Source organism: Balaenoptera ricei, chromosome 15 (genome assembly GCF_028023285.1).
Source record: "Balaenoptera ricei isolate mBalRic1 chromosome 15, mBalRic1.hap2, whole genome shotgun sequence".
In the NCBI taxonomy this organism is placed as follows: Eukaryota; Metazoa; Chordata; class Mammalia; order Artiodactyla; family Balaenopteridae; genus Balaenoptera; species Balaenoptera ricei.
The window spans coordinates 747,709-771,240 of record NC_082653.1 but is presented as its reverse complement, the minus strand read 5'-3'; the positions used below and the strand labels follow the sequence as shown (position 1 = coordinate 771,240).

General features: G+C 64.8%; 1 protein-coding gene across 7 annotated transcripts in view; it reads left to right on the top strand.

The window, feature by feature from the left end:
• Window positions 1-19,553, top strand: part of COL20A1 (collagen type XX alpha 1 chain) — a 30,739-nt gene extending 11,186 nt beyond the window's left edge. For 2 of the 7 annotated variants that reach the window (XM_059896011.1, XM_059896010.1), the window contains exons 5-35: window positions 122-289; window positions 562-684; window positions 1,650-1,808; window positions 2,145-2,264; window positions 2,830-2,994; window positions 3,644-3,808; window positions 3,991-4,160; window positions 4,401-4,530; window positions 5,316-5,461; window positions 5,560-5,683; window positions 5,843-5,982; window positions 6,456-6,585; window positions 7,515-7,657; window positions 7,856-7,985; window positions 9,024-9,062; window positions 9,706-9,844; window positions 11,068-11,210; window positions 11,387-11,496; window positions 11,946-12,104; window positions 12,193-12,270; window positions 12,809-12,895; window positions 13,595-13,648; window positions 15,371-15,466; window positions 15,665-15,718; window positions 15,844-15,897; window positions 16,194-16,247; window positions 17,100-17,171; window positions 17,577-17,612; window positions 17,718-17,784; window positions 17,974-18,147; window positions 19,383-19,553. In XM_059896011.1, coding sequence (XP_059751994.1) covers window positions 122-289; window positions 562-684; window positions 1,650-1,808; window positions 2,145-2,264; window positions 2,830-2,994; window positions 3,644-3,808; window positions 3,991-4,160; window positions 4,401-4,530; window positions 5,316-5,461; window positions 5,560-5,683; window positions 5,843-5,982; window positions 6,456-6,585; window positions 7,515-7,657; window positions 7,856-7,985; window positions 9,024-9,062; window positions 9,706-9,844; window positions 11,068-11,210; window positions 11,387-11,496; window positions 11,946-12,104; window positions 12,193-12,270; window positions 12,809-12,895; window positions 13,595-13,648; window positions 15,371-15,466; window positions 15,665-15,718; window positions 15,844-15,897; window positions 16,194-16,247; window positions 17,100-17,171; window positions 17,577-17,612; window positions 17,718-17,784; window positions 17,974-18,147; window positions 19,383-19,408 — 3,455 coding nt within the window. In that variant the 3' untranslated portion in view covers window positions 19,409-19,553. Of the gene's footprint in view, window positions 1-121; window positions 290-561; window positions 685-1,649; window positions 1,809-2,144; window positions 2,265-2,829; window positions 2,995-3,643; window positions 3,809-3,990; window positions 4,161-4,400; window positions 4,531-5,315; window positions 5,462-5,559; window positions 5,684-5,842; window positions 5,983-6,455; window positions 6,586-6,779; window positions 6,923-7,074; window positions 7,212-7,514; window positions 7,658-7,855; window positions 7,986-9,023; window positions 9,063-9,705; window positions 9,845-11,067; window positions 11,211-11,386; window positions 11,497-11,945; window positions 12,105-12,192; window positions 12,271-12,808; window positions 12,896-13,594; window positions 13,649-15,370; window positions 15,467-15,664; window positions 15,719-15,843; window positions 15,898-16,193; window positions 16,248-17,099; window positions 17,172-17,576; window positions 17,613-17,717; window positions 17,785-17,973; window positions 18,148-19,382 lie in introns of all 7 variants that reach the window. The other 5 variants (XM_059896016.1, XM_059896012.1, XM_059896013.1 and 2 more) reach the window with 5 other exon arrangements.
• Window positions 19,554-23,532: the final 3,979 nt, after the last annotated feature.

Sequence of the window (23,532 nt, the reverse complement as noted above, 5' to 3'; positions counted from 1 at the left end):
CTCCCAGGAGGCTGGGGCCCCGTGGAGCCTGGACGTACCCTCGCGGGGAGGGTTTGTGTGCAGCCCCAGGCCTCTCTTCCCTCCCTGGGTGGTCCTGACAGCCCCTCGCGTCTCTCTGCAGTCAAAGATCTGAAGAGTAACTCTGTAAACAGGAGCAGCCGGAGGCCACCGGGGGCGGCCCCGGAGCCCACCCCCTCCCGCGTGGGGAGCCCAGGCCTCAAGCCCCCCGTGGCCTCGGCCCCAAGCCAAGACCTGCCCACGCGTGGTGGTGGGTCCAAGCCGGGGGACGGTAAGTGCCTGGGAGGAGGAGCGGTCTTCAGCTTCCCGCGGTTCCTCTCCGTGCGGCCAGGAAGTGCTTCATGCATCTGACCTCACGCTCTCTAGCTTCGCTCAGGCTTGGCTGCCACGCTCCTGGGTTCACTAAACCCCCTGGGGCAGGTCATCTGCTGGGGGTGTCCTTGGGACCCCAGTGCCTGGTCCCACCACCCTGAGCCCTCTCAGGAGTCCCCCAGCCTGAGTGTGGCTGGTGAGAGGTGACACAGCTGTGACCTCCCCCCCCAGGAGTACCTGGTGAGGAGCAGCCCCCACCCAGGCGCCCTGAGGGGGAAACCCCTGCTCAGCGCACCCGAGACCTGGAAGGGCAGAACCACGCCAGGGCCTCGGCTGGAGGGAGAGAGAAGCCAGGTAAGACGGCCAGTGTGCCAGCCTCTGCAGGCCAGCAGGATGGGACCACAGCGCCGCATTTCCCACGAGGCCCTGCAGGCAGGGCTGTGCCTCCCCCATCAGACCCGAGATGTCTCTGATTTTGTTTCTCCCATCAGACTTGGAATGGAAGAAAGTACCTCCTTCCTTAGCCTCACGTGGGGTCCTGGGGTCCGGGCCCCCTGCTGTCTCCCAGTGGACTTGGGGTCTCACAAGATGGTCTCCCCCACAATGCAGGGCCTTGAGGCCAGGGCCTGCCTCCCCCATTGCGGGGGGTGTCTCACCACACCTACCCTGCCCGGGAGCCTCAGGTGGGGTCTGGCCCTGGCTCTGGGGCTTGGCCTGGAGGCACTGTCTGTGCAAAACTCAGGGAGCCCCAGATCGAGGGGTGTGGCTTTGTCTCCAAAGAGCTCTTGGGTCCTTAGGACAAGCCCCTCACCAAACGGTGAGGGCTCAGCCCAGAGCTGGCAGCATGGGCCGCTGCCTGGAGCTGTCTGTGGTGCTGACCCACCGACCCCGGTTGGCACCCCGTTGGGCAGCCTCTGCCCGCTGGGCCCGGGTGTGTCGTGTCGGCCGGACGAGGAAGGTGGAACCCCCCCTTCCCCCGCCATAGACAATCGCACAGTGACCAGCACTGCCAAGGCCGATGGAGGGCAGAGGTGCCAGAGCGGCTGGATGTCCTATGAAGCGTCTCTGGGGGTGCTCGGAGGGCCTGGGATGATGGGCTGACGTTCAAGTGGGGATTTCTAAGTCTGGGGAGACCCTAGTGCCTGTCCCCCAACACTCGGCTGCCCACCTCGTTTGAGGCCAGAGTCCTGTGGCTCTTCACCCTCTACCTGCCCCAGGGGAGGAGATCCGGGGGCTGCAGCAGCCTCCAGGGCAGTTCAGGGTCCTGCAGCAGCAGCGGGCCTCGCCCAGCGCCTCGCCTCCCTCCCCTCCTTCCCCAGCCGGACCCCAGTTCCGCTGCACGTCCCCCACACCCGTGGACATGATCTTCCTGGTGGACGGGTCCTGGAGTATTGGTCACAGTCACTTCCAGCAGGTCAAAGACTTCCTGGCCAGCATCATTGAGCCCTTTGAAATCGGGCCAGACAAAGTCCAAGTAGGTGGGTCCCAGCCCTGCCCTGCGCCCCACCCGGGGTGGTCCTCACAATTCCTGCCAGCTCCCAGCACAGGCGATGCTTGGAAAAGGGAGTGGGAATTGGGAAAGGAGACACGCAGCCTCTGGGAACTAAGGCTAAGTTCCCACCTGGCCAGGCAGGGGTGGGGTCCCCACCTGCCCTGGAGGGACAGCCGGCTCCTGGGGGCACGCTGTGTGGAAAGCGAGGCTTTGCAAATGTGCCTCCCCGGTGACCCGGGCGAGGCTGTGTGTGTCCTGCCCGCCTGCTGTGTGCCCACCCCTCCCAGCCTGACTCAGCACAGCGGGGACCCCTCCCTTCCAGGCCTGACTCAGTACAGCGGGGACCCCCAGACCGAGTGGGACCTGAATGCCTTTGGCACCAAGGAGGAGGTGCTGGCCGCCGTGCGTGGCCTCCGCTACAGAGGGGGAAACACGTTCACAGGTCTGCCTGGCCCCGGCCCCACCCTCAGGGTCCATTCAGGTCTGGTCCCGAGGTCGGCCTCCCTCGCACCCTCCCAGATTTGGGAACGTGTGTTCTGAACCACGCCTGAGAGCTGTGTATTCACGCCTTTGCAAAGGACAGGTCCACCTCGTTCATCCACGGTGAACGTGGTGTGTTGGGCAGTCCCGCTGAAACTGAGACTCCTCTGGTCGGTAGAGAACCCTGGGAGGGCCCACCAGTGGCTTGGGGGGCCCCTGCCAGCAGCAGCCCCCCTCAGGGGGTCTCCCCCGGCAGACCCCTCCCCCCCGCAACTCCCCTCCCTGTGTCCCGTCCTGGGGCCTCGCTGCTCTTGAGCAGGCAGCAGGGTGCGGGGCGCCGGCCCCTGGGTCTCTGGGTGCCTTTGAGGGAAGGAGACGGGGCGTCCCTGCCCTCCGGGCCCCCGCAGCCTGAAGGGGCCAGGACCGGCCTGGTGGGCAAAGCAGGGGGCCAGCGGCTGGCGGAGCCATCGCGAGCGGGCAGGGAGGGCGCTTGGAGCTGCCAGCACTTTATTCTCACCGCGCCCAAGGCCTGGCCCTGACCCACGTGCTGGAGCAGAACCTGAAGCCCGTGGCGGGTCTCCGTCCGGAGGCGGCCAAACTGGTGATTCTGGTGACGGACGGCAAGTCCCAGGACGATGCCCGCACTGCTGGCCGCATGCTGAAGGGTCTGGGCGTCGACGTCTTTGCCGTGGGTGAGCAGCCCCCGGGCTCTCAGGGGCAATCCTCACAGCGGGTGGCTCCCACGCCCCCCGCACTGCCCCCCGGGCTGCAGGTCTTGTGGCCTCTGAGCCCAGCCCGCTGTCTGCGAGTGGGGAGGACAAGTCCCTGCTTGAGGCAGCCACGTGAGCCGGCGTGGGCGGCACGGCCGCTCTCTAATGAAGTGTCTGTAGACGTCTCCGTGCCCCCTCCTGTCTGCACGGGCCCTGTGCATGGCCCGGAGGCCTTGCTCTGCTCCCTTAACTGGCCAGTCATTAACTCTGTCCCTTGGGAAGGAAACTCCAGCCTTGGGGGCAGGGATTCCTGGAAGCAGAGACCGTCCTCGGTGCCTGACCCCAGCCCCAGGGTGTGCAGGACGCCGAGGAAAGCACACTGACCTCCCTCCTGGCCCCAAACCCCACAGAGACCCAGGCAGGCATGGCACAGCCTGAGAGGGACCTCCGGGTGTCTAGCCCCACCTTCACACCAGCCCGGCTCTCGCGGGGGCCCGGCCGGGTGACCCCTTCTGGGGCCTGTGGAGTCGTGGGTCTGTGGCTTGGGAAGGAGCCTCTGCCGGCCGGATGCCTGGCAGGGGCCCAGCGGCCCTGGCTGCACGACGGGCAGCTCACCCCCACCCCGCGGCAGGCGTGAAGGACGCGGATGGCGCTGAGCTGAGGCTGCTGGCGTCCCCGCCTCTGGACATCACCGTCCACAGCGTGCAGGACTTCCCGCGGCTCGGCCCGCTGGCCGGCCTGCTCAGCCGCCTCGTCTGCCAGAAGGTCCAGGGCGGGCGCCTGCGCGGGGGCCCAGGTGAGCGAGCAGGGCGTGGCACGAGGGCAGCGGCACCCGTGCTTGGCCGCAGCCCCACCAGGGCCCGCCCACGCGGTTCTCGGGGCTCTGAGGATACCTGGGGAAGCCCTGTCCTTCCCGGAAGTGGCCCCCAGGGGCGCAGGCAGAGCCACTGTCGCCAGCTGCCCCCTCCCATCCCACAGTTACACCGGCCGCAGCCGCTCCGGCCCTGGACCCCCTTTCCGCTCCCACCGGCCTGGTCCTGAGCCGAGTGACCTCCTCCAGCATCCACCTGTCCTGGACCCCAGCCCCGCGGCCACCCCTCAAGTACCTGATCGTGTTGCAGCCTTCTAAGGGCAGCGCCCCCAGGGAGGTGAGAGGGCCCCCCCCCTCACGCAGGCAGGGCTGGAGTCGGGCCCACACGTGACAAAGCCAACGTGGAGGAAGAAGAGTGGCAGTGGCGGGGGGCTACCAAACCGCAGCCCCTTGCCCCTGCGGGTGGCCCAGACCTGGCCAGGGACGCAGCTGCGCAGGGAGCGAGGGTCAACCCAGCCCTCCCCAGCCCGCGCCCCTGCCCCCCACCCCGCCCACTCTGTCTCGGCTCCTGTTCCAGGTGGCGGTGGAGGCGCTCACCTCGTCGGCAGAGCTGCACAACCTGACCTCCAGTACGGAGTACCTGGTCTCCGTGTTCCCCGTCCACAAGGCCGGCGTCGGTGAGGGCCTGCGGGGCCTGGTGACCACAGGTGGGCGAGGCGGGACCCGGGCTCAGGGTTGTACGGGCTGCCCCCACCTGCAGCCTCCCCCCGGAGCCTGGCACCGGAGCAGTCTTAACCCGGGGGGGGGTACACCCCCGGCGTGTGACCGAGGCCGAGTCACTGGGCCTCTCTGACCCTCAGTGTGCTCTTCTGAGCACAAGTGATGTCATTTGTGTCATCACCCCAGTCTTGGCTGGGACCCATTACTGTTGCTGCCCACACTCTTCGTGGAGCCCCCGCCCCGTCCAGCCTGCAGGCCCCCAGGGACTGCGTGAGCCGCCCCCCAGCAGGTTTATTGAGATACACCCTACGACTCACCCATTTACAGTGTACAAGTCAGTGGTTTCCGTTTGTCCCAGCATCGCGCACCCACACCTTAGCAGTCACCCCCAATCCTCCCCTTCCCCATGGCCCCTGCCGACCCCTAATCTGCTTTCTGTCTCTGGGGTTTGCCCTTCCTGGACCCTCCATGTAAATGGGACCACACAGCATGTGGCCCTCTTAACCCGGAGGCCACAGACCTCCCACCCTCAGGGCAAGTGGCCTTAAGTGAAACCCGCAGAGTGGCCCAGGGCGAAGTGGGGACAGGGACTTCAGTTGTCTGCCCACCCCCGCCCTCCACCCCCGGGTTGGTCTTCCCCGCTCTGTGTCTCCATCCAGACACACCTGGCCTGCGCTTCCTGAGACCCTTTGTCCCGCTGGTTTATGGGTCTGAATTCTGCCTGTGCTGCGTTTCTAAAGCCCCCCCTCACGCCCGCCCCCGTCTCCCCCAGCGCCCCTGCCCCCGCCCCAGGCACTGACCCTGGCCGCAGTGACGCCCAGAACCATCCGCCTCACCTGGCAGCCCTCGGCAGGGGCCACCCGGTACCTGGTGCAGTGCTCGCCCACCTCCCCCAAGGGCAAGGAGGAGGGGAGAGAGGTGCGGGGCAGAGGGGGAGGGGAGGCGGAGGAGCCAGCCTGGGGCAGAGCACAGCCTGGGGCAGAGCACAGGCAGGGGCCAGCGTGAGCGTCCCGCAGGTGCGGGTGGGGCAGCCGGAGGTGCTGCTGGACGGGCTGGCCCCAGGCAGGGATTACGAGGTGTGGGTGCGGAGCCTGCGAGGGGCAGAGACCAGCGAGGCCCAGAGCATCCGCGCCAGGACCTGTGAGTGCCCCGCCCCCAGGCTACTGCCCACCCTGGCTCCCCACAACTTGCACGGGTGGGGGAGCCCGACCCCATCCGGTAGCCCCACCGGCCCTGGCCATCGCCCGCCGTTCCCCCGTACGTGTGGGGCGGTCCCTGAGGCCTTGGTGTGCCCTGCAGCTGCCCCGGCCCCCCCCAGACACCTGAGCTTCTCGGACGTGAGCCACGACTCGGCCAGAGTGTCCTGGGAGGGCACCGCGAGGCCGGTGCGCCTGTTCAGGGTCAGCTACGTCTCGAGCAAGAGCGGCCACTCGGGACAGGTGAGGGCAGGCCCTGCCCGGGGCCCGATGTCCTGGGCTGTCCAGGGGCGTGAGTTGTCCACGGGGACCCAGTGCCCTCAGCCTCCCCCAATGGGCACCCTGCGTTCAGGGTCGGTGGGTGTGGCCGGGCCTCCCCAGGCACAGCCTCAGCCGGTACAGGGGGAGTGGAGGCACCTGACACCATCCCGGCCCTTGTGGGCCCCTGGGGGCGGCAGATGTGAAGCAAAGAATCACACAAACCCTCGTGCGTGACAGCTGTGACGGGCTGTGCTGGAGGCGCATGGCGTCACGAGAGGCGAAAACGCGGCTCGTTGGGCAGGCTGGTGGGCAAGACCCCACCCCGGTGCCGTGGATCCTGCACCCCATCCGCATCTCCCCAGTCTGGGGGTGGTCACGGGGCAGGCCTGGGTCTCCCTCTGGTGGGGGCTGCCCCCTCCCCAGCTGCCCGTGTCCCCACCACCACCCGCCTGCAGACGGAGGCTCCTGGGAACGCCACCTCGGCCACTCTGGGCCCCCTCTCCTCCTCCACCACCTACACGGTCCGCGTCACCTGCCTCTACCCTGGGGGCAGCTCCTCCACACTGACTGGCCGCCTGACCACACGTGAGTGTCCCCAGGCTGCTTCCCTCAGCTCCCCTGGACAGTTCAGATCAACACAGCTGTTCGGTGTCTGCTCTGTGCAGCACCAAGCCAGGTGAGGGCGGGTACCTGGACAGGTGTGACAGTGGGCCCTGCGGGCACTGTGCGTAAAGACTTGGGGCCCCTCTGCCACCCCAGCCTCAGTCTCCCTCTTCCAGGGAAAGTCCCCAGCCCGAGCCAGCTGTCGGTGACAGAGCTGCCTGGGGACAAAGTCCAGCTGGAGTGGGTGGCCGCAGTGGCGTCCGGTGTGCTTGTCTACCAGATCACGTGGACGCCCCTGGGAGAGGGGAAGGCCCATAAGGTGTGGGGGGAGAGGACCTTCCCCACCCCAGTTCCCGGGGTTCAGACCCCCATGCTGCACCCTGGGGACATCGGCCTGCATGTGGCCCGGGCCGGGCCCCAATGTGTGGACACAGCTCCACGGGGTGGACACCCGGTCCCTCCTCTCCACAGATCTCCGTCCCGGGGAACCTGGGCACGGCCGTCCTGTCCGGCCTGGGGAGGCACTCGGAGTATGAGATCACCATCCTGGCCTACTACAGGGACGGGGCCCGCAGTGACCCCATGTCCCTCCGCTACACCCCCCGTAGGTGACCCCTGCTCTGCTCCAGACCCCCCGATCTGTGGGCCCCCGACAGACAGTCCCTCGAGTCCCTGACCCTGCAGCTGGACCACTTGGGTCCTGAGCCGTCCAGGCAGGCATCCCTGGGATGGCCGAGGGTCCAAGTCACCTGGTGTGACACAGTGCCCAAGACGGTCCTGGAGCTGGCCTGGTGGCCCTGTCTCGGCCGAGGCCACTGGGCAGCGTGGCGGGGCCGTGGAGTGGCAGACGTGGTGCAGAGCGGGGGGCGTGCTGCCATCTGAGGCCCCCCCGCCCCTTGTTCCTCCCGCAGTCAGCTGGAGCCCACCCTCCAACCTGGCCCTGGCCTCGGAGTCACCCAACAGCCTGCGGGTCAGCTGGACGCCCCCGAGTGGCCACGTCCTCCACTACCAGCTCTCCTACGCACTGGCCTCAGGCTCGGGACCCGAGAAGTCGGTGGGTCTCCCTGGAGCCGGGAAGCCATCACCCCTCGTGGGCCCCCGGGTCCTGGGCCTTGGGAGAGACACGTCCCACCCTGCCTGTTAAGGGGGCCACTCTTCCATGGCAGGACCCACAGGGAGCTGAGATGCCTAAATGAGCAAAGACGCTCAGGTGACCATCTCCCCGCCCCCCCCACCCCCACCCCCGCCCCAGATCTCCATTCCAGGACCCAGAAGCCATGTGACTCTCCCTGACCTGCTGGCGGCCACCAAGTACCGGGTCCTGGTCTCAGCCGTCTACGGAGCAGGGAAGAGTGTGGCAGTGTCTGCCACGGGCCGGACGGGTGAGTGGGCACTAAGACCCCCAGGCCCCAGCAGACCCCAGCCGGGCCCAGGACCCTGGCAGGTCCCCGGGAGCCAGGACGTGTGGGCCCTGTCACTCCCGGACGCACCCGGCACTGCAGAGCTTAGCGGAAGGAGATCGGGTCTTCACGCAAGACCGTCCTCGGTGTAGAATGCCAACCGCTACCCCAAGGGTTAAGGCCACTGCAGTCCAGCTGAATGCGTGCAGGCTGACGCGGAGGGGATCGCGGCTGTGGCCTGGCCTGCAGGTGCCCACGGCTGGAGAGCGGCTGGTGTTCTCCTGGATCTGCGTCTGGGAGGCGCAGGGCAGACGTCCAGCCTGCAGGAGCAGGAAGCCGGACGCAGACCACAGACGGGGCGGCTGCAGCAGAGCCCAGGGCCCACGCCAGGCTGGCCCCACCCTCGGGGTATCGGTTGTCCCTGGGGTCCCACCACCTGCCGGCCAGGACCCGGCTGAGAGGAGTCTTTTGTTTTGTTTTGCTGCTTTTCTTGGACAATCAGATGCTCGGAGTAGAAGGCCCTCAGAGGCCAGTTAGCCGACCGCCCCAGCTTCCCTCTGTGTCCCCTCCATGGGGTTGCCTGCTTTTGGCTTGAATACCTCTGGGGACGAGGGCCTCACTACCTGAGGCTCAGCACCCTTCCTGTTTTTTGAGGGGGGAGCCGCTTCCCGCCCTGAGGGTCCCAGTTTCTGCATGCGCTCGCCCGTGAGCGCTCCCGAACGCCCACGTAGTGCCTGGCAGTGGGGCAGGCCTGCACAGCTGGGTCCCAGGATGGCGGTGCCCTGGGCACGTCCTCACACCCGGGCATCTCCCTGGCCCTGCCGCCTGGGGCACATCACCTCTCGGGTGCAGCCCCCAGGGGGAGCACCCAGCCGGGCGCTGTCTTCCTTGGGGTGGAACCTGAGGCAGCAGGACGCTGTCCCTGTCCCATCCCCGTCCCTGAGGCGTGGGGACCACAGGGCATGGTGTCCGGCCACGAGGGGCCCCTCCCCACTGACCCTGACCGCTGTCACCTCTCAGCAGCCTGCCCGGCCCTCCACCCGGATGGCTCCCTCCCAGGTAGGTCCCCCCACCCTGTGTGGCGGCTGCTCCCCACCAGCCCCTAGCCGCCCCTCCTCCTCTGGGTCCTTGTCGGGGGGGAGTGGCCTGGGACTGGGGTCAGGCAATGCTGGAGGCCCGGGTCCCGCGTGGCCTCCGTGAGCCTCTGCTGACCAGGAACTGGGCGGGTGAGGGGCTGAGCCAGGGTGCCTGGCATCGCATCTTTACTGCTGTGGGTCTGAGACAGCCAGAGGGAAGGCTGACACGTGGGCCCCCATGGTCAGGGAGATCTGCCAGGTCGGGGCGGTGGGGTCAGGCTGCAGGCGGGGGCCCAGCTTGGGGCTGGGTCTCCCGCGGGATGTCCAGCGAGCTGCTCAGCCCCAGCTGCAGGGCTGGCGAGTGGGGATGGGGCTGGGATGGGCGGGGGTCCGAGCACTGAGGGTCGCAGGGAGGCGAGGGCTGTGGGCAACAGAAGGGGCCGGACGGTGCTGCTTGCGTGTCCTTCCCCAGGTCAGGATGGAGGGAAGGGGGAGGAACAGGCCCCTGAAGGCCTGCGTCTCCCTCCCTGCCTCTGCTGCCTCCTCTCACCCGACCTGGTTTTCTTCTCTGCCTCCTGCCCGCCACCTCCCCTCCCGTCTCTGTCCCTCGCGCCCCACCTCCCCAGGCTTTGACCTGATGGCAGCCTTCGGGCTGGTGGAGAAGGAATACGCCTCTATCCGTGGCGTGGCCATGGAGCCCTCGGCCTTTGGTCCCACCAGGACCTTCACGCTCTTCAAGGATGCTCAGCTGACCCGCCGGGCCAGGTCAGGGCGGCGTGGGCCTGGGAGAAGGAGGGCACCCTGGGGGGGGTCGTGGGAGGGGGAGTCCCCCAGGCCCAGCGGCTCCACCCCAGAGCCAGCCAGAGAGACTCCCGGGGGGACGTGGGCTCCGGGAATCCGAGTTCCACAGATTAATAAATCTCTTGTGGGCAGAATGAGGCCACGGTTGGGGGGGTCCTTCTCCCCACGTGGCCCAGGGATTGACCAAACTTGCAGACTTCTGGGCGGGGGCCACCAAATTTGTCTCCCTGAGTACTCCTGCCTCCTTTGTGCTTTAATTTGATTCTGCAAATATCCGGGGTTTGTAAGAAACCACTGCTTTGTGACTCACCACGATCAAGGCTTGTGATGACCTCCTAGGTCTAATAGTCACCCCACTTTGTATATGGAGGTGTCTTCAATCACTCATTGGAAATTCCACATGCACAGCGTAATTTTTCTTAAGTTAAAATGTTTTACATTGCAAAGGTAAATCACGTGCTTTATAATAGAAATTTGAGAAATACAAAATGCAACCCTGGGGCTGCTGAGTGGAAGGGGCTCCTCCCTGGGTCAGGAAGGCTCCCCAGGAGGTGGCAGAGAGTAGGAGAGAATGGGAGAGGGGAGGGCACTCAGGAAAAGGAGCAGCACATGCCAAGGCCCTGGGGTTGGTTTGCTTAAAGAATTGCAGCAAGGAGGCTGGGCTGTGTCTTCCAGGCCCTTGGTTATCCCAAGAGCAAAGGAAGGGCAAATAGGGAGGCTGCAGGCCATTAGGAGCAATTTTATTGGGTGACTCAAGACCCTGTTCCCTGCCCCTCCCCACCGCTGAGCACCAGGGTGGGCATGGCACCAGCACAGACCCCAGCTGCCCACCCAGTCGGAGCAGCTCCCGAGGGCAGAGCTGCCTCTGGGCTTGTGGGCTCCTGGCCCAGGAGACAGGCTCAGAGACTTTGCTGGGAGCCCTCGACCTGCACCCTCCCCACCCACGCAGAGACCCTGAAGAACGATCATCGTGGACACTGGCCGTGGTCCCTGCTGGGCCTTGGCGGAGCTGTTCCCACTGAAACCTGACAGGCCCGGGAGGGGAGTTCTGCCCCTGACACTCCCCGCGTTACTCACGGGGAAGCCGAGGCAGGAGAGGCCCAGCCTGGCCCCGAGGACTCCACTCTGCGGTCCCGGGGGTCCGGCCTCCTCTCAGGCCTGCGGTCGCCCCTCCTGTGTCCCCACAGCGACGTCCACCCGGCCAGCGTCCCCCCGGAACACACAGTCGTCTTCCTCCTGCGCCTGCTCCCCGAGACGCCCCGCAAGGCCTTCGCACTGTGGCAGGTGGCGGCCGAGGACTTCCAGCCCGTCCTGGGGGTCCTGCTGGACGGTCAGTTGGAGGGGAGCGGTGGGCCCAGGTCACTCCTCAAAGGCAGGGGCCACTGACGCAGCACAGCCTCTGAGGCTTTGCACACCCATCACGGCCCCCACTCTGCCGTTCCACTCCGGGTGGGTGCTCCCGCCTCTCGCCTGGGGGTCTCACGTGCTCCTTGCCCTGCCCCCCAGCCAGCAGAAAGTCGTTGACCTACTTCAACCGTGACCCCAGGGCCACCTTGCAGGAGGTCACCTTCGACCTGCCCGAAGTGAGGAGGATATTCTTTGGGAGCTTCCACAAGGTCCTGGAAGGTCCAGGAAGGACCAGAGCATGTGCCTCCCTGCCTAAGACCCTCCTGGCTCCCAAGTTCTGGGACAGACCCCCCACGGGGCTCTGCAGGACACAGGCTGCCCACCCCCCGTCACCATGGCTCCCCCTCTGCTCCTGTGGTCCCCTCTACCCTGGACGTCCTTACCTTAATTTGGGTCAAAGAGCATCCAGCCCTTTTTCCTGCGTCCCGCAAGTCCCTGGGAGGGGCTGCGCGGGATGTCATTTGGTCCATTTCACAGAAGGGAAACTGAGGCCCCGAGAGGGGGGGGGGGTCTCACGAGACTTGGGGTGGAGTCAGGATCCTGACCCCAGGCCCCAGGGGATGGTCACCTGCCCCTCCCCGCTCTGGCCCTGGCCTGTGGGCGTGGAAGGGAGCCCTTCTTGGCCCGGCGCCGCGGGAGACCTCCTGGTGTCTCCCAGGTGCACGTAGCCGTGGGCCGCTCCAAGGTCAGGCTCTACGTGGACTGCCGGAAGGTGGCCGAGAAGCCCATTGGGGAGGCCGGCAGCCTGCCCACCACCGGCTTCGTCACGCTGGGGAGACTGGCCAAGGCCCAGGGCCCCCGGAGCAGCTCAGCCTCGGTGAGCCGGACAACCCGGGGCTGGCGGACCGCCTCCCACCCCCTGACCCACCTGCGCCCGGCCGACCTGCCCCTCCCCCCACCTGCAGTTCCAGCTCCAGATGCTACAGATTGTGTGCAGTGACTCCTGGGCAGAGGAGGACAGGTGCTGCGAGCTCCCGGCTTCGGTAGGCGGGCAAGTGCCCACTGAGGGCAAAAGAGTCTGAGGGTAGACTGGCCATCCAGGTCATTGCCGCTCTGGGAGAAATCCAGACAGCCTTCCTGGAGGAGGTGGCCCCCGGGGCTAGAGCCGGAGCTCAGGGCGGCTGGATGTGTGTCCTGGAGGCCCTGAGGCAAGGCAGGCTGGAGCAGGCCTGGAAGCCCCCAGCCCTAGGGGTGGCTGCTTCCATGTACTCAGGGCCACTGCCCTTTTCTGTGGGCACAGTTGTGGGCAGGGGTCCTCACCAACTCCCCTGGGTGCCCACATTGGGCTTGGCCATGCTGGCGGCCTGCAAGGGAGTGAGAGAGGGAGTCCTGTTGGGGGCTTGTGCCAGGCAGCTGGGGGGGTGGGCACCCAGGACCAGGTCCTCCCCCCTCCCCCCCAGCCTCCCAGGGGTGGGTTTGGAGGCTCCCTGGACCCTGGTGTCCGTGGATACCCTGAGCTCTAGGGTCGAACAAGAACTGAGGAAAGGGTCCATTTAATGGTGGGGGTCTCCTTTCTCCCAGAAGGATGGAGAGACCTGCCCTGCCTTCCCTTCTGCCTGTGCACGTTCCTCGCAGACCCCTGGGCCCCCGGGCCCCCAAGGACCTCCTGTGAGTCCAGCAGCTCCTCCCTGGTGTGACCAGGGACTCCTGGCGACATCTTGCTGCCAGTGGCGATGAGGGTGGCGCCCCCCATGCCCCAGCAGCCGTCCCTAGGCCCACCACGCAGATGGGATAGACCTCACGAGCGTCCTGGCTGCCTCGTCCGCCCCTCGGCCCACGCGTCCCCTCCTGCAAGCCCCGTCCTCCCGACGGCCGCCCTCTCCCGAGCAGGCCCCTCCCTGGTGTCGGGGCCACACTTCCCCGCTGGGGTGGGGGTCCGGGCCCAGCAGTCTGCAGCGCCGCGCTGGTCCCTGGCCACAAGTCGCAGACACGCAGACAGCCTCTGTCCTGGGCGCTCTGGGCTGTAGGGTAGCCCTGAGGGGCCTTTCCCCAGGCCTCCAAGGAGGCGGCTCCAGGCCTGGGCCCTGCTGTGGGGCAGGTCCAGACCCTCTGGCCGCCTGAGGCTACAGGACCCGTTCTAGCTGGTGGTCCACAGACCTCACCAGGGAGGGGCCAGGGCTGGAACCCAGACCCGCCTGAGCCCGTGAGCGCGGTAACCAGTTGGCTGTGGGAGGGCAGGGTGGGCCAGGACGCCCTCGCCCCCGGAGCCCCTTCTTCTTCTCCCCCTGAAGGTGGGGACTGGAGTCCAGGGCACTGCTGGGCGGGCCAGTGTGCAGCCCGGCCTCAGCCTTGCTTGTGCCTCTGCAGGGCCACCCCGGGAGGGATGGAGTCCCAGGAGAGCAGGGCTTCCCAGGGCCCAGGGTGAGTTGTGAGGCGTCCTGGGGGGGTGGGTGCAGAACTGAGCCCCCTGCAGCCCAACCCCAGGCGGGAGCAGGGCCCCCCAACCGGGCTGCGGTGCCCTCTCCGTGGGGCCCCAGCCTGGGGACCACGTGATGGGCGTTCTTGGGCGTCTGGCCAGGACGTGTGTCCTCGGCCCTCAAGTGCGTTTCTCTCACCAGCGGCTCCACTGGCTTTGAAAGTTGCTGGTATTTTCTTGTTGGACGCATGGCCTCCAGCCCCAGCTCCACTGGCTTATGTCTTCTTCTTCGCTCGTGGGGCTCTAGGTTTAACGGAAACACCTGTGCCCTGAGTTGTGACTAGTTTACCCTGTTGTTGTCTTTTGACCTGGTTTTCCATACGTGTCTCCAGGCAGATTTTAGAATCACCTTTGTCTAGGCGACTGCATGGGTCTGTCTCTACGGCCCCTGACTTTTGCACCGTGTTTAAAGGCCTCCCTCAATCTGAGAGGGCCCACCTGCTCACGGTCCCTCCTAGTGCTTCTAGCGCCTTCCGACACAGAACGTGCTTCCTCCTGCCTACCCAGACCACTGCCCCGCCGGTCCTCCCACGTGTTGGGTAGCCGGCCCCCGCCAATTTCAGATGCAGCCTAACCACATCACGACTTTCCACGGACTCCAGAGTCCAAACGGCTGCCTCAGACACGGGTCCTGGTGTCCAGCTCCACCATCAGGTTCCCCAAATCCTCTGTCCTGTGTAGGATTTTTGTGCCCCATTTATTATTCAGTTATCTTATTTGCAATAGTTTTTTTATTTTCAGATGGTTTTCTTGGAATTTCCTGGTTTAAATTTACATCACCTGTGAAAAATCACTTCACTGACTGATTTTTATTACACTCGTTTATTTTTATTTTTATTTTTCTCATTTATTTGTCTGGTATGGTGACACTCCAGAGTTTGTCAAAGAACCGCAGTGATAGAAGATGTCCTCATCTTGACTTCACAGAAATGCTTCTAGTGTTTGCCGGTTGAGTGGGGGGCTGGCCTGGGAGCTGAGACAGATACATTTTGCCACGTGCTAGTCAAATCCTACCCTTATTTTATTAGGAGATTTTAAAAATCAAGAATGGGCGTTAAATAAGATTTAGTGCCTCATCAGCTGCTGTGGACGCAAACAAATCATTTTTCTTCTTGACGCTATTAGTTTGGTGAATGATTTAATCTCTCCCAAATTCTGAACTACTCCTGTTCCCGTTAAAAGCCGGCATGGTCACCGAGCACTCACTGCCCATTTAATGGGCTGCAGGCTTCTGTGCGCTCAGGTTTTATTTAGGATTTTCGCATTGATATTCACAAATGGGAATGCCTGTGGTTTTCTTTATAGAGTTTGGTGCATTGATATGCATGACTCACATGATTATTTGAAAGCAGTCTTTTTTTTTTTAAACTGCAAATCAAGCAGTTTAAGTGGCGTTAGTGTCATCTGTCCCTTACAGGTTTGGTAGAATGTTCTGGTGTCTGGGGTTCAGAGCTCTGTGCTGGCCCATCCAGAGCCGGCCCAGCTCCTGGCTATACAGTGGGGTCATAGCAGGACCCCTCCCTCCCAGAGTGCTCTGCGAGGGTGACGATGCCTGTGATGGGCCTGGGTCTGGAGACCATGGGCCGGCGGGAGGGCGGGATTGAAGGAGGGGCCGCAGGAGGGGCCGCATGTCTTCTCAGCCCCACCACACACACCCGTGTCTCCAGGGAGAGCCCGGGCCACCCGGACAGATGGGACCCGAGGGTCCTGGAGGTCAGCAGGGGTCACCAGGCACCCAGGGCCGAACCATCCAGGGACCCGTGGTAGGTGTTGCCTACCCCCCAGCACCCACCCCCTGCCCCTCTCCCCTTGCCCTCCCTCCCTCCCCTCCCCCCGCCCCTCTCCTCTCGCACTCCCTCCCACCCCCCGCTCCCCTCACCCTCCCTCCCACCACCCCCCGCCCACCCCCACCCCCAGCCCCTCTCCCCTCACCCTCCCGCCCATCCATCTTCCACCTCCAGGGTCCACCAGGCGTCAAAGGAGAGAAAGGGGATCATGGACGCCCCGGCTTGCAGGTAGTGGGTCAGACCACACTCAGAGTACAAGTGCTGTGTGCTTGGGACGGGGGTCTGGGGACAGGGCCTCCCCCTCCGGGTCGGACCTCAGCCCAGCCTGGCTGGCTGCCTCTGTTCTATTCCAGGGCCACCCCGGCCTCCAGGGCACCCCTGGGAAGGTTGGCGTCCAGGGACCAAAGGTGGGAGAGGATCCTGGCTGGGAGGGTCTGGAGATGGAGGCTGTGGTGGGGCTTCCTTCTCTGCCCCCCACCCACCTCCCCCGCATCCTGCCCCCGCCGGGGCCTGGCCGGTGGGAGGGGAGCGTCAGCCCACACAGACTGGGGCATGAGTGGCCACTGCCCGGGGCGGGGGCAGGCCCTGGGATGGACCAGCCTCAGCCCGGCACAAGCACGTACCCCCCACAGCGGTGGGTTTTGGGGGTCACTGTGGGAGGGGCACCTGCCTCTGCCCCGCCCACCCCTTCCTTTGCCCTCAGGGAATGAGAGGCCTGGAGGGGACTGCTGGCCTGCCCGGACCCCCTGGCCCTCGGGTGCGTATCGCCTCCTGCGTGAGCCCCCAACACCGCTCAGCCCCCCGGGCCTCCCCAGGTTTCTTGGGGCTGAGCTCAACAGTGACCAGGGAGGCCTCTCCGCCCCGGGCTGGGGCCTTCTGGGCGGCGGCAGCGCTGGGCTGGGCGCATGAGAGCCCTGATCCCAGGAGCGCAGCAGCCGCGCCCCCCGGCCCCCCTCCCCCCTCCCCGCTCCCCGCTCCCCGCACCGGGCACCAGGCAGGTTGGTAGGAAACGCCGCCATTCCACACGGCAGGAAGGTGCCTGGGCTCCCGGGTGGGCCTGGCGGGACATGGTCAGGCTCCCTTCTCCCTCTCCGCCTCCAGAAACCCCCACCCCCCGGGGCCCAGGCCGCCCTGCTGGAGGGCTGGGGGCACCGCCGCTCACTCAGAAGCACCTTCCCTCCCAGCCTGGTGTTCCCGGAGGTCAGAGCGGAGCTCAGAGGCTGGGAGCTGCTCTGAGTGGGGGGTCCGGGGCCGGCAGCCCAGACCCGGCCAGGATCTCCCAGGGGTCAGCCTCGCTGGGTTCCTGGAAGGCCGAACTGCCCCTCCTGCAAGAGGCCCCCCCCCAGGGGGGGCCCGTCCTGCGATCACATCCGGACCACTGGGACGCGGGCGGGGACGTATTAGTGCAGAACTAGCGCCAACGGTCGGGGCGTGCGGGGGGGCTGCCTGGGCGCGGGGTGGGTAGGAGGCACAGCCTGCAGGAGGCTGGGGACAAGCTAAGGGGTCCCCTTAGCTTGTCTTAGCTTGCTCTTGGTCCAGGGCAGGCGGGACTGGAGGGAGGGGCCACCGCAGGAGAGCTGCAGCCAAACCAGAACCCCCGCCTTTGCAGGGCTTCCAGGGCACGGCGGGGGCCAGAGGCAGCAGCGGGGAGCGAGGACCCCCGGGGGCTGTGGGGCCCACGGTAAGCCCCTCCCTACCCAGCCCACCCGCCCGACAGCAAGGGGGGTCACGTGTGCAGACTTGTCCCCGCTGACCGCTCGGGGTGCCCTGCGACTGGCACGTTTGTAGAGCGAGTCTGGCACAAAGCTCGCAGCAGAGAGAGCCCAGGCTGCCCCCTGCCTGGCCCAACACAGACAAGGTGGGGGGCAGGTGAGGGGACGTGGGCTCTGGGGGCCGGGGAGGGGCAGACCTAGGCCTGCAGGCTGGGTGGGGCCTGGGGGCAGGGAAGCTCCCCCTCGCAGCGGGAGAGGTGGGTCCTTGTCCTCTGGGGACTCCTGGGATGAGTCCTGCACGAAGCTTTCGGTTGGGGGGCGCGGTGAGCGGGTGGCCACGGGGTCCAGATGCTTCTCCTTTTCCTCCCGCTCAGGGGCTGCCAGGGCCCAAGGGGGAGCGAGGAGAGAAGGTGAGTGAGGGGAGTCTGGGGTCTGGGCCGTTCCTGGGGAAGCACAGGGAGGCACTGACTCGCGCTGCTCGATCCGCTGGCCACGTGGCCCGTCCTCCCTTGCAGGGCGAGCCACAGTCCTTGGCCACCATCTACCAGCTCGTGGGCCAGGCCTGCGAGTCCGCCATCCAGAGTGAGTGGCCCAGCCTCCCGTGAGGACCCCAGAGCCTCCGTCTTCACCCAGGAGGGAAGGGACGCCCGGGGCCCAGTCATTAGCGAACCCAGCCTTGCGGCCCTTCTCCCGGGCCACGTGCCTCGGAGCAAGACAGGGAGCAAGGGACGGTCTCCCTGCCCTGCCCCCTCTGACTGTCCTCCCCCACAGCGCACGTGCTGAAGCTCCACGCCTGCACCCGCGAGAGCACCCGGTCCCCCATGCCCATCTTGGAGGCCCCCAGGGCCTTCGGCACGCGCAGCGAGGCCCGGCTCCCTGGAGAAGGGGGGCACGGTGGCCCCCGCCCTGAGGACAGAGGTGGTGGCCCCCGCCCTGAGGACAGAGGTACTGGCCCCCGTGGGGAAGGGTCTCCCCCAGTCCTGGGGCTGGTGGCTCTGTGTGGCCCTCCTCCCCCAGGTGATGGGTGGGGAGACAGGCCCCCTGAACCCACACAGAACTGCGGCTGCCTGGGGCCCTCGAAACAGCCCCTTCCCCAACCTCCCAGCAAGCCTGAGCTTAGGGCCCCCTCCCCACCCTCTGGTCCCCTCCCTCCCATCCCTGATCTGTCCCCCTCTCCTTGGCTGCCACCAGCGGGAGGCTTGGTCCAGTGACCTTGCTGTAATGAGTCCATCCACCTGACTGGGGCTGCGGCAGTGTTCACAGCTCAGATGCTGAGACGGATGGAGAAGTTGATGAGGGGAGATGGAGCTCATGGCCTCGATGGGGAGGAAGGAGACGGGTGGGGGTGGGATGTGGCGGCTGGGAGGACAGTTCTGCGCCGAGGGCGGGGGCCGGGACGGGGATGGGCGGGGAAGGGATCCCCCCGACTGCAGCCACCACAGTCCCCCAGACATTACCTTTGCCGTAAGTGCCCCCCGTTTGTACCTGCCGTCCAAAGCTGGCAGGCGCTGTCGTGATGCCCACCCCAGCCCCCTCCCCCGTCCCCACCGCGCACTAAACCCCGGCCTCTGAGACAACGATCAGTGCCTGTTTGAGGTCAGGGACCCCCGACCCTAAGCTTTCAGCCTCAACCTGAAGGCTGGACCCGCTGCCCCCAGGACCCACCTTCCCCAGGTCAGCATAGGACCCTCAAGAAAGGAAAGCACTGCCACCTCCACCCCTTGGTCTGGCACATCCCTCCTTCCCCTCGGCTGAGCCTGGAGCCCTCAGTCAGACAGGCAGCCTGGGCCGCAGGGAGGAGCGGTGGGGGGCTGGGAGCAGCGGGGAAAGTCGTGCAGGTGCCAGAGAAGCAACTGGGGTGGGCGCAGTGGGGCGTGGGGGGGGACCTCGGGGGAGCCAGCAGGACTGAGGTGGGTGCGGGAGACCGAAGCTGGCCCAGTGGGAACCCAGGGAGGCCCTGATGGGGGTCAGCACCACAGTGGACACCTGGCCAGGCTGGCTGACCGGGTCAGGGGCCCAAGGGGGCGGCGCCCTGAGGAGCGGGTTTGCGCAGACGGCTCGGGGTCCAGCCGGGACCCGGGGGCATGGTCCACGCGGCCGCGCAGGCTGGGCGTTGCTTCCCGACGGGTGCCAGCTGTCCACTGCCTCCCCCAGACCCGCCCACCCTTTCCTCCCGCCAGGACGGTCCCCCTGCTGCCCCGAGTGAGCCCGAACGTCCCCCTACCGGATCCCGGACACCGAGCGCAGCTGGAGAAGAGGGTCTGGAGGTGGAAGGAGAGGAGGCAGAGGCCGGGCCTGGGAACCTTTCCTCTGTGCGCTTCCTGTTCAGATAAACCACGTGTACTTGTCAAGGGAGGTGCTGCTCATTGGTGGGGCCCCACGTCCGCCAATTCGCCACATCCATCTGGGGGTGGAGTCCCAGATTCCCCACCCCCGTCTCTCGGAGAGGAGCCGCCATCCATCCTCGGCCTCAGGGACCCCCCACCATGGTCTCCCTGTTACCCTGGGGCTCGCCCCCGCTTCCTGTGAGGCCACTGCAGCCCCCAGGCCCCGGTGCCCCCGGCCGGCCCCTCCAGAGCTCAGGCCCCGCTCAGGGGGTCTCAGCCTCGGCTGCACTCTGAGTCCGCGGGGTGGGGGTGGGCTTGCAGAACGCTGGCGGGGCTGCCCCAGGCCCAGCCAGGGCCTCCCCGCCTCCCTAGTAGCGGCCCCTCCTCTAGAGTCGTAAAGTCTGGCTCAGCCCCCATGTGCTCAGGCCTCATGGGACCCCAACCTGCTGGCCCCTTGCCTCGTCACTGCCCCGCACACCTCCCCCTCCCTCTGACCAGCCTGGACGCCACAGTCTGTGCCGTGACCGCTCCCACTGGCTCCGCATCCACCGGGGAAGCTCGCCAGCCAGCCGTGGGCCCCGGGGCCAAGCAGTTCCCTGAACACCGGGAAGAATTGGGGGCGGGGCCGGTGAAGGCTCCGAGGTGACACTGGGGCAGAGACAGGACAGAGTGGGAGGAGGAGACCGTGGAACGTTCGGGCAGGGGCACCGCCCGTGAGCAGCCTGGGGCCGGGCCTGACCCAGAAACGGCAGGAGGACAGAGCGAGCTGAGCACAGGCCAGGGAGGGGTCAGCCCGCGGACCGGGGAGCGGGGCAGGGGCTGCGGGAAGGGGTTTGGGTTTTGTCCTCAGAGCGACCGGAAGCCCCGGGGTTCTGAGCAGGGGCTGCCGTGACCTGGCGTCTGTGTGAACGACCTGTAGATGAGAGTGCAGGTGGCCAGGTGGGGGGGGATGCCCACTGGCATGGAGGTGGCTGGACTGGGGAGGTGATGGCTTGGAAGGGGTGGGCGGGGGCTGAGCCCTGGGCGAGGTGGGGTCCAGGGACCCAAGAGCAGCCAGGTGGTGGGGGGAGGGGCTGGGTGGGTTGGCGAGAGTGGGGTTCACGGGGGCAGAGTGTGGGTGCCGCCATCTCAGAACGGCAGTGAAACAGACTGGGCTCGTCCCAGGACTGAGTCCCTCGCGTCTCCAAGGCTGGGCGGGGAGGGCCGGGGGCAGCAGGAGGAGGGGGTGCACACTGCCAGGGACCACCTGTCAGGATGCAGCCGGCAAGGGGCAGAGGAGGAGGCTCCAGAGCCGGGGGACGCCTGCTCAGGAGGCAGGTGACGCCCCCGCAGGAAGGGCGAGATGGGCAGGAGTGGGCACCGGCCCCTGCCGGCCACCTTGTCCAGTAGCATCGCCGCTGGCCCTTTATGGTTTGAGCTGCCTCGAGGGCTGACATGAAGCCGTCACAGGACAGTAAACGTCCCTCCCAAATCTCCCCCCACCCCCGCGCATCCGCACATACACACAAGCATGTGTGCATCTCCCCCTGTGGGCACACGCGCTCCCGCACATTCACACGCGCTGCGCTGCTCCCGGGTTTGGGAGGTGAGTTAACGGGAAACGCGACATATGAGCCGCATGACCGCCGAGCAGGTCTCGGGAGTTGAAGGAGAATGCGGGTCCCCTTTCGTCCATTAATTTAAAATTACAGTATCTTCAAAGACGGAAGGACGGGTAGTAATAACATGGAGCTGAAATGAACAGGTGCGAGGAAACATGGCGTGGGAAACAAAAGGAGAAATAAAGTTGGTGAGGCAGGCTCAGTAATTACAGGCCCAACTTCAGACAGGCCGTGGGATCCGAGGGAGAGAAGCCACCCAGGGGCTCGGGGGAGGATAAAAATGGAAAAAGCGTTGCATCCTCATGAGGGGCTCCAAGAAGAAACAGGAAGTCAATGGAGGGGGCAGAATGTTGAAATAAGTACTTTTTAAAGATTTGAGAATTAGAGGAGGATTTAAGATCCCAGATGGAAAGTCACAGAGGGCGAAATGGGACTGACTTTTAAAACATACCCTTAGATTCACTGATGCAAAAAAACAAAGACGGTGGGGGAATTCTTTAAACGCTTTTCTACAAAAAGACAAGAGTCACTCTACGTCAAAAGGTGGGGGGAAATGACCTCAGAATGTTGAAGGGAAAAGGCTCGAATTTCATGCCCAGCAGAATTATTACTGAAACGAACGGGGTGAAAATACATTCTGAGGCCCACAAAGTCTGAGAAGGCAGGTCACACGTCACACGGGATCCTCTTCGAAATCCGGTTGGAGGAGTTTTCTGCAGAAAGGGAAAGTAACCAGCACTTAGGCCCGATACACGGAAAATCCCAGGTAAGTAAAAACCCTAGTGACGTTCGCCATTCACGGAATTGTCAAGCCTTCCCCAGACCGTCACATCGGTGGCAACCTAGACTAGATTCCAGGCTGTTGCAGAATCCCTGAGGGCAGCCGAGGTGCTTGCTTTCTTTGGAGGTGGGAGGCATGATGGAGACAGTTTTCACATCAACTTGTTAAGCTCTTGAAAAATACCAACACTCTTTAAGTTAGGAGCAGCCGCCAGCAGGGAAAACACTGAACATATAACCTCCAAGATTAGCCAACTAGATCAAGTTTTTCTTCTATGTAGGGGGATAGAACACATGCAAACAGAAAAATAAGAGAGACGGCCTAACCATATCCCAGTGTAGCAGAAATTACAACAAAGAGCGGGGAGTTTAACTCTTCAAAAGATTGCATTAAAAGACAAGATACAGCTTTCTACTTCTAGCCGTGATGGAGTAACCCATACTGGACCAAAAACCATTAAAAAGCACAGAAAATATATGAGGAAACTGTTTTTAGGCATTTTAATATAGAAGGGTCAGTGTTTCAACAAATGGTGCTGAAACAACCCTCTCCCGAGTGTGTGAGGCCCCCAAGGTGTCAAAACATCACAAGACACAGAAAATGAAACACAGTCAACACTAAGAGAAAGAAGGACACCCAGCGGGACCTGCACACAGCGGCTTGAGTCAGAATGACCGGACAGAGGCCAGCACAGGTGACGGAGACACAGACTTGCTTTAGTTTATTCGGACAGAAAAACACCACTTAGCAACTAACGACAAAACTGTTTATGGATGGAGACACAGCCATGGTGGGTGTTGACCGCACCACACCGGGTGGAAGAACAGGACAGAAAGGCTGAGAACGGGGGGGGGGGTTCCACTCATACCAAGGTCAGGGACAGGCAGAGACCACCTCTGGTGAGGAAATTAGAGCCATAACTGCCACGGGGGCACAGGCTGGAAGGGGCTGGAGGGGGCTCTGGTGGATGGGGGCCTTGGGGTTGAATCTAGTAAAACTCACTGATCTGAGGGCTTAAGACCAGGCATTTTGTCATAGGTAAATTTCATGTCAATCAAAACAAACAAAACAAAAACCCTAGAGGCAAATACTCCAAAATAGTGGTCATGGTTAATTTGGTGGGAATGTGGGTGATCTATTCTGTGTGCGGATTTTCTGACTTGTGTTTGGGTCTCAAAAAACAGAAAAAGCGGAAACCAGAAAGGGGAAGCATCCCCATCCCTGGGGCTCCTGCGCTCTCCCGACCCAGAAAAGAGCATCTGCAGCTGGGCACCCCCAGGGCTCCCCACAGCTGCCCCATATCTGGCGCTGGATCCGCTTACGTAAGGAGGATTGAGGCGCTGACATCTGAGATCTGCGTCCCGGCTGCATCCTCGGGGGCCTGGCCCTCCCCCCTTCCGCCGCCCGGTCCTGGGTCCTGGTGAACACCCACCGGGCTCTCCCCCAGCATCCTGGGATTGGTGCCCCAATGGCCCCAGGAGGCAGGTGCCGATCCGAGATGGGCAGATGGGGTCTGGATGTCCAGGGGGCCGTCCCGAGCTTCACAGGCGGCGGGGTGGGCACCTCCCCCCACCACCTCGGGCAGGGCAGCCCCCGCATGGTGTGAGGTGGGGCTCCTGGG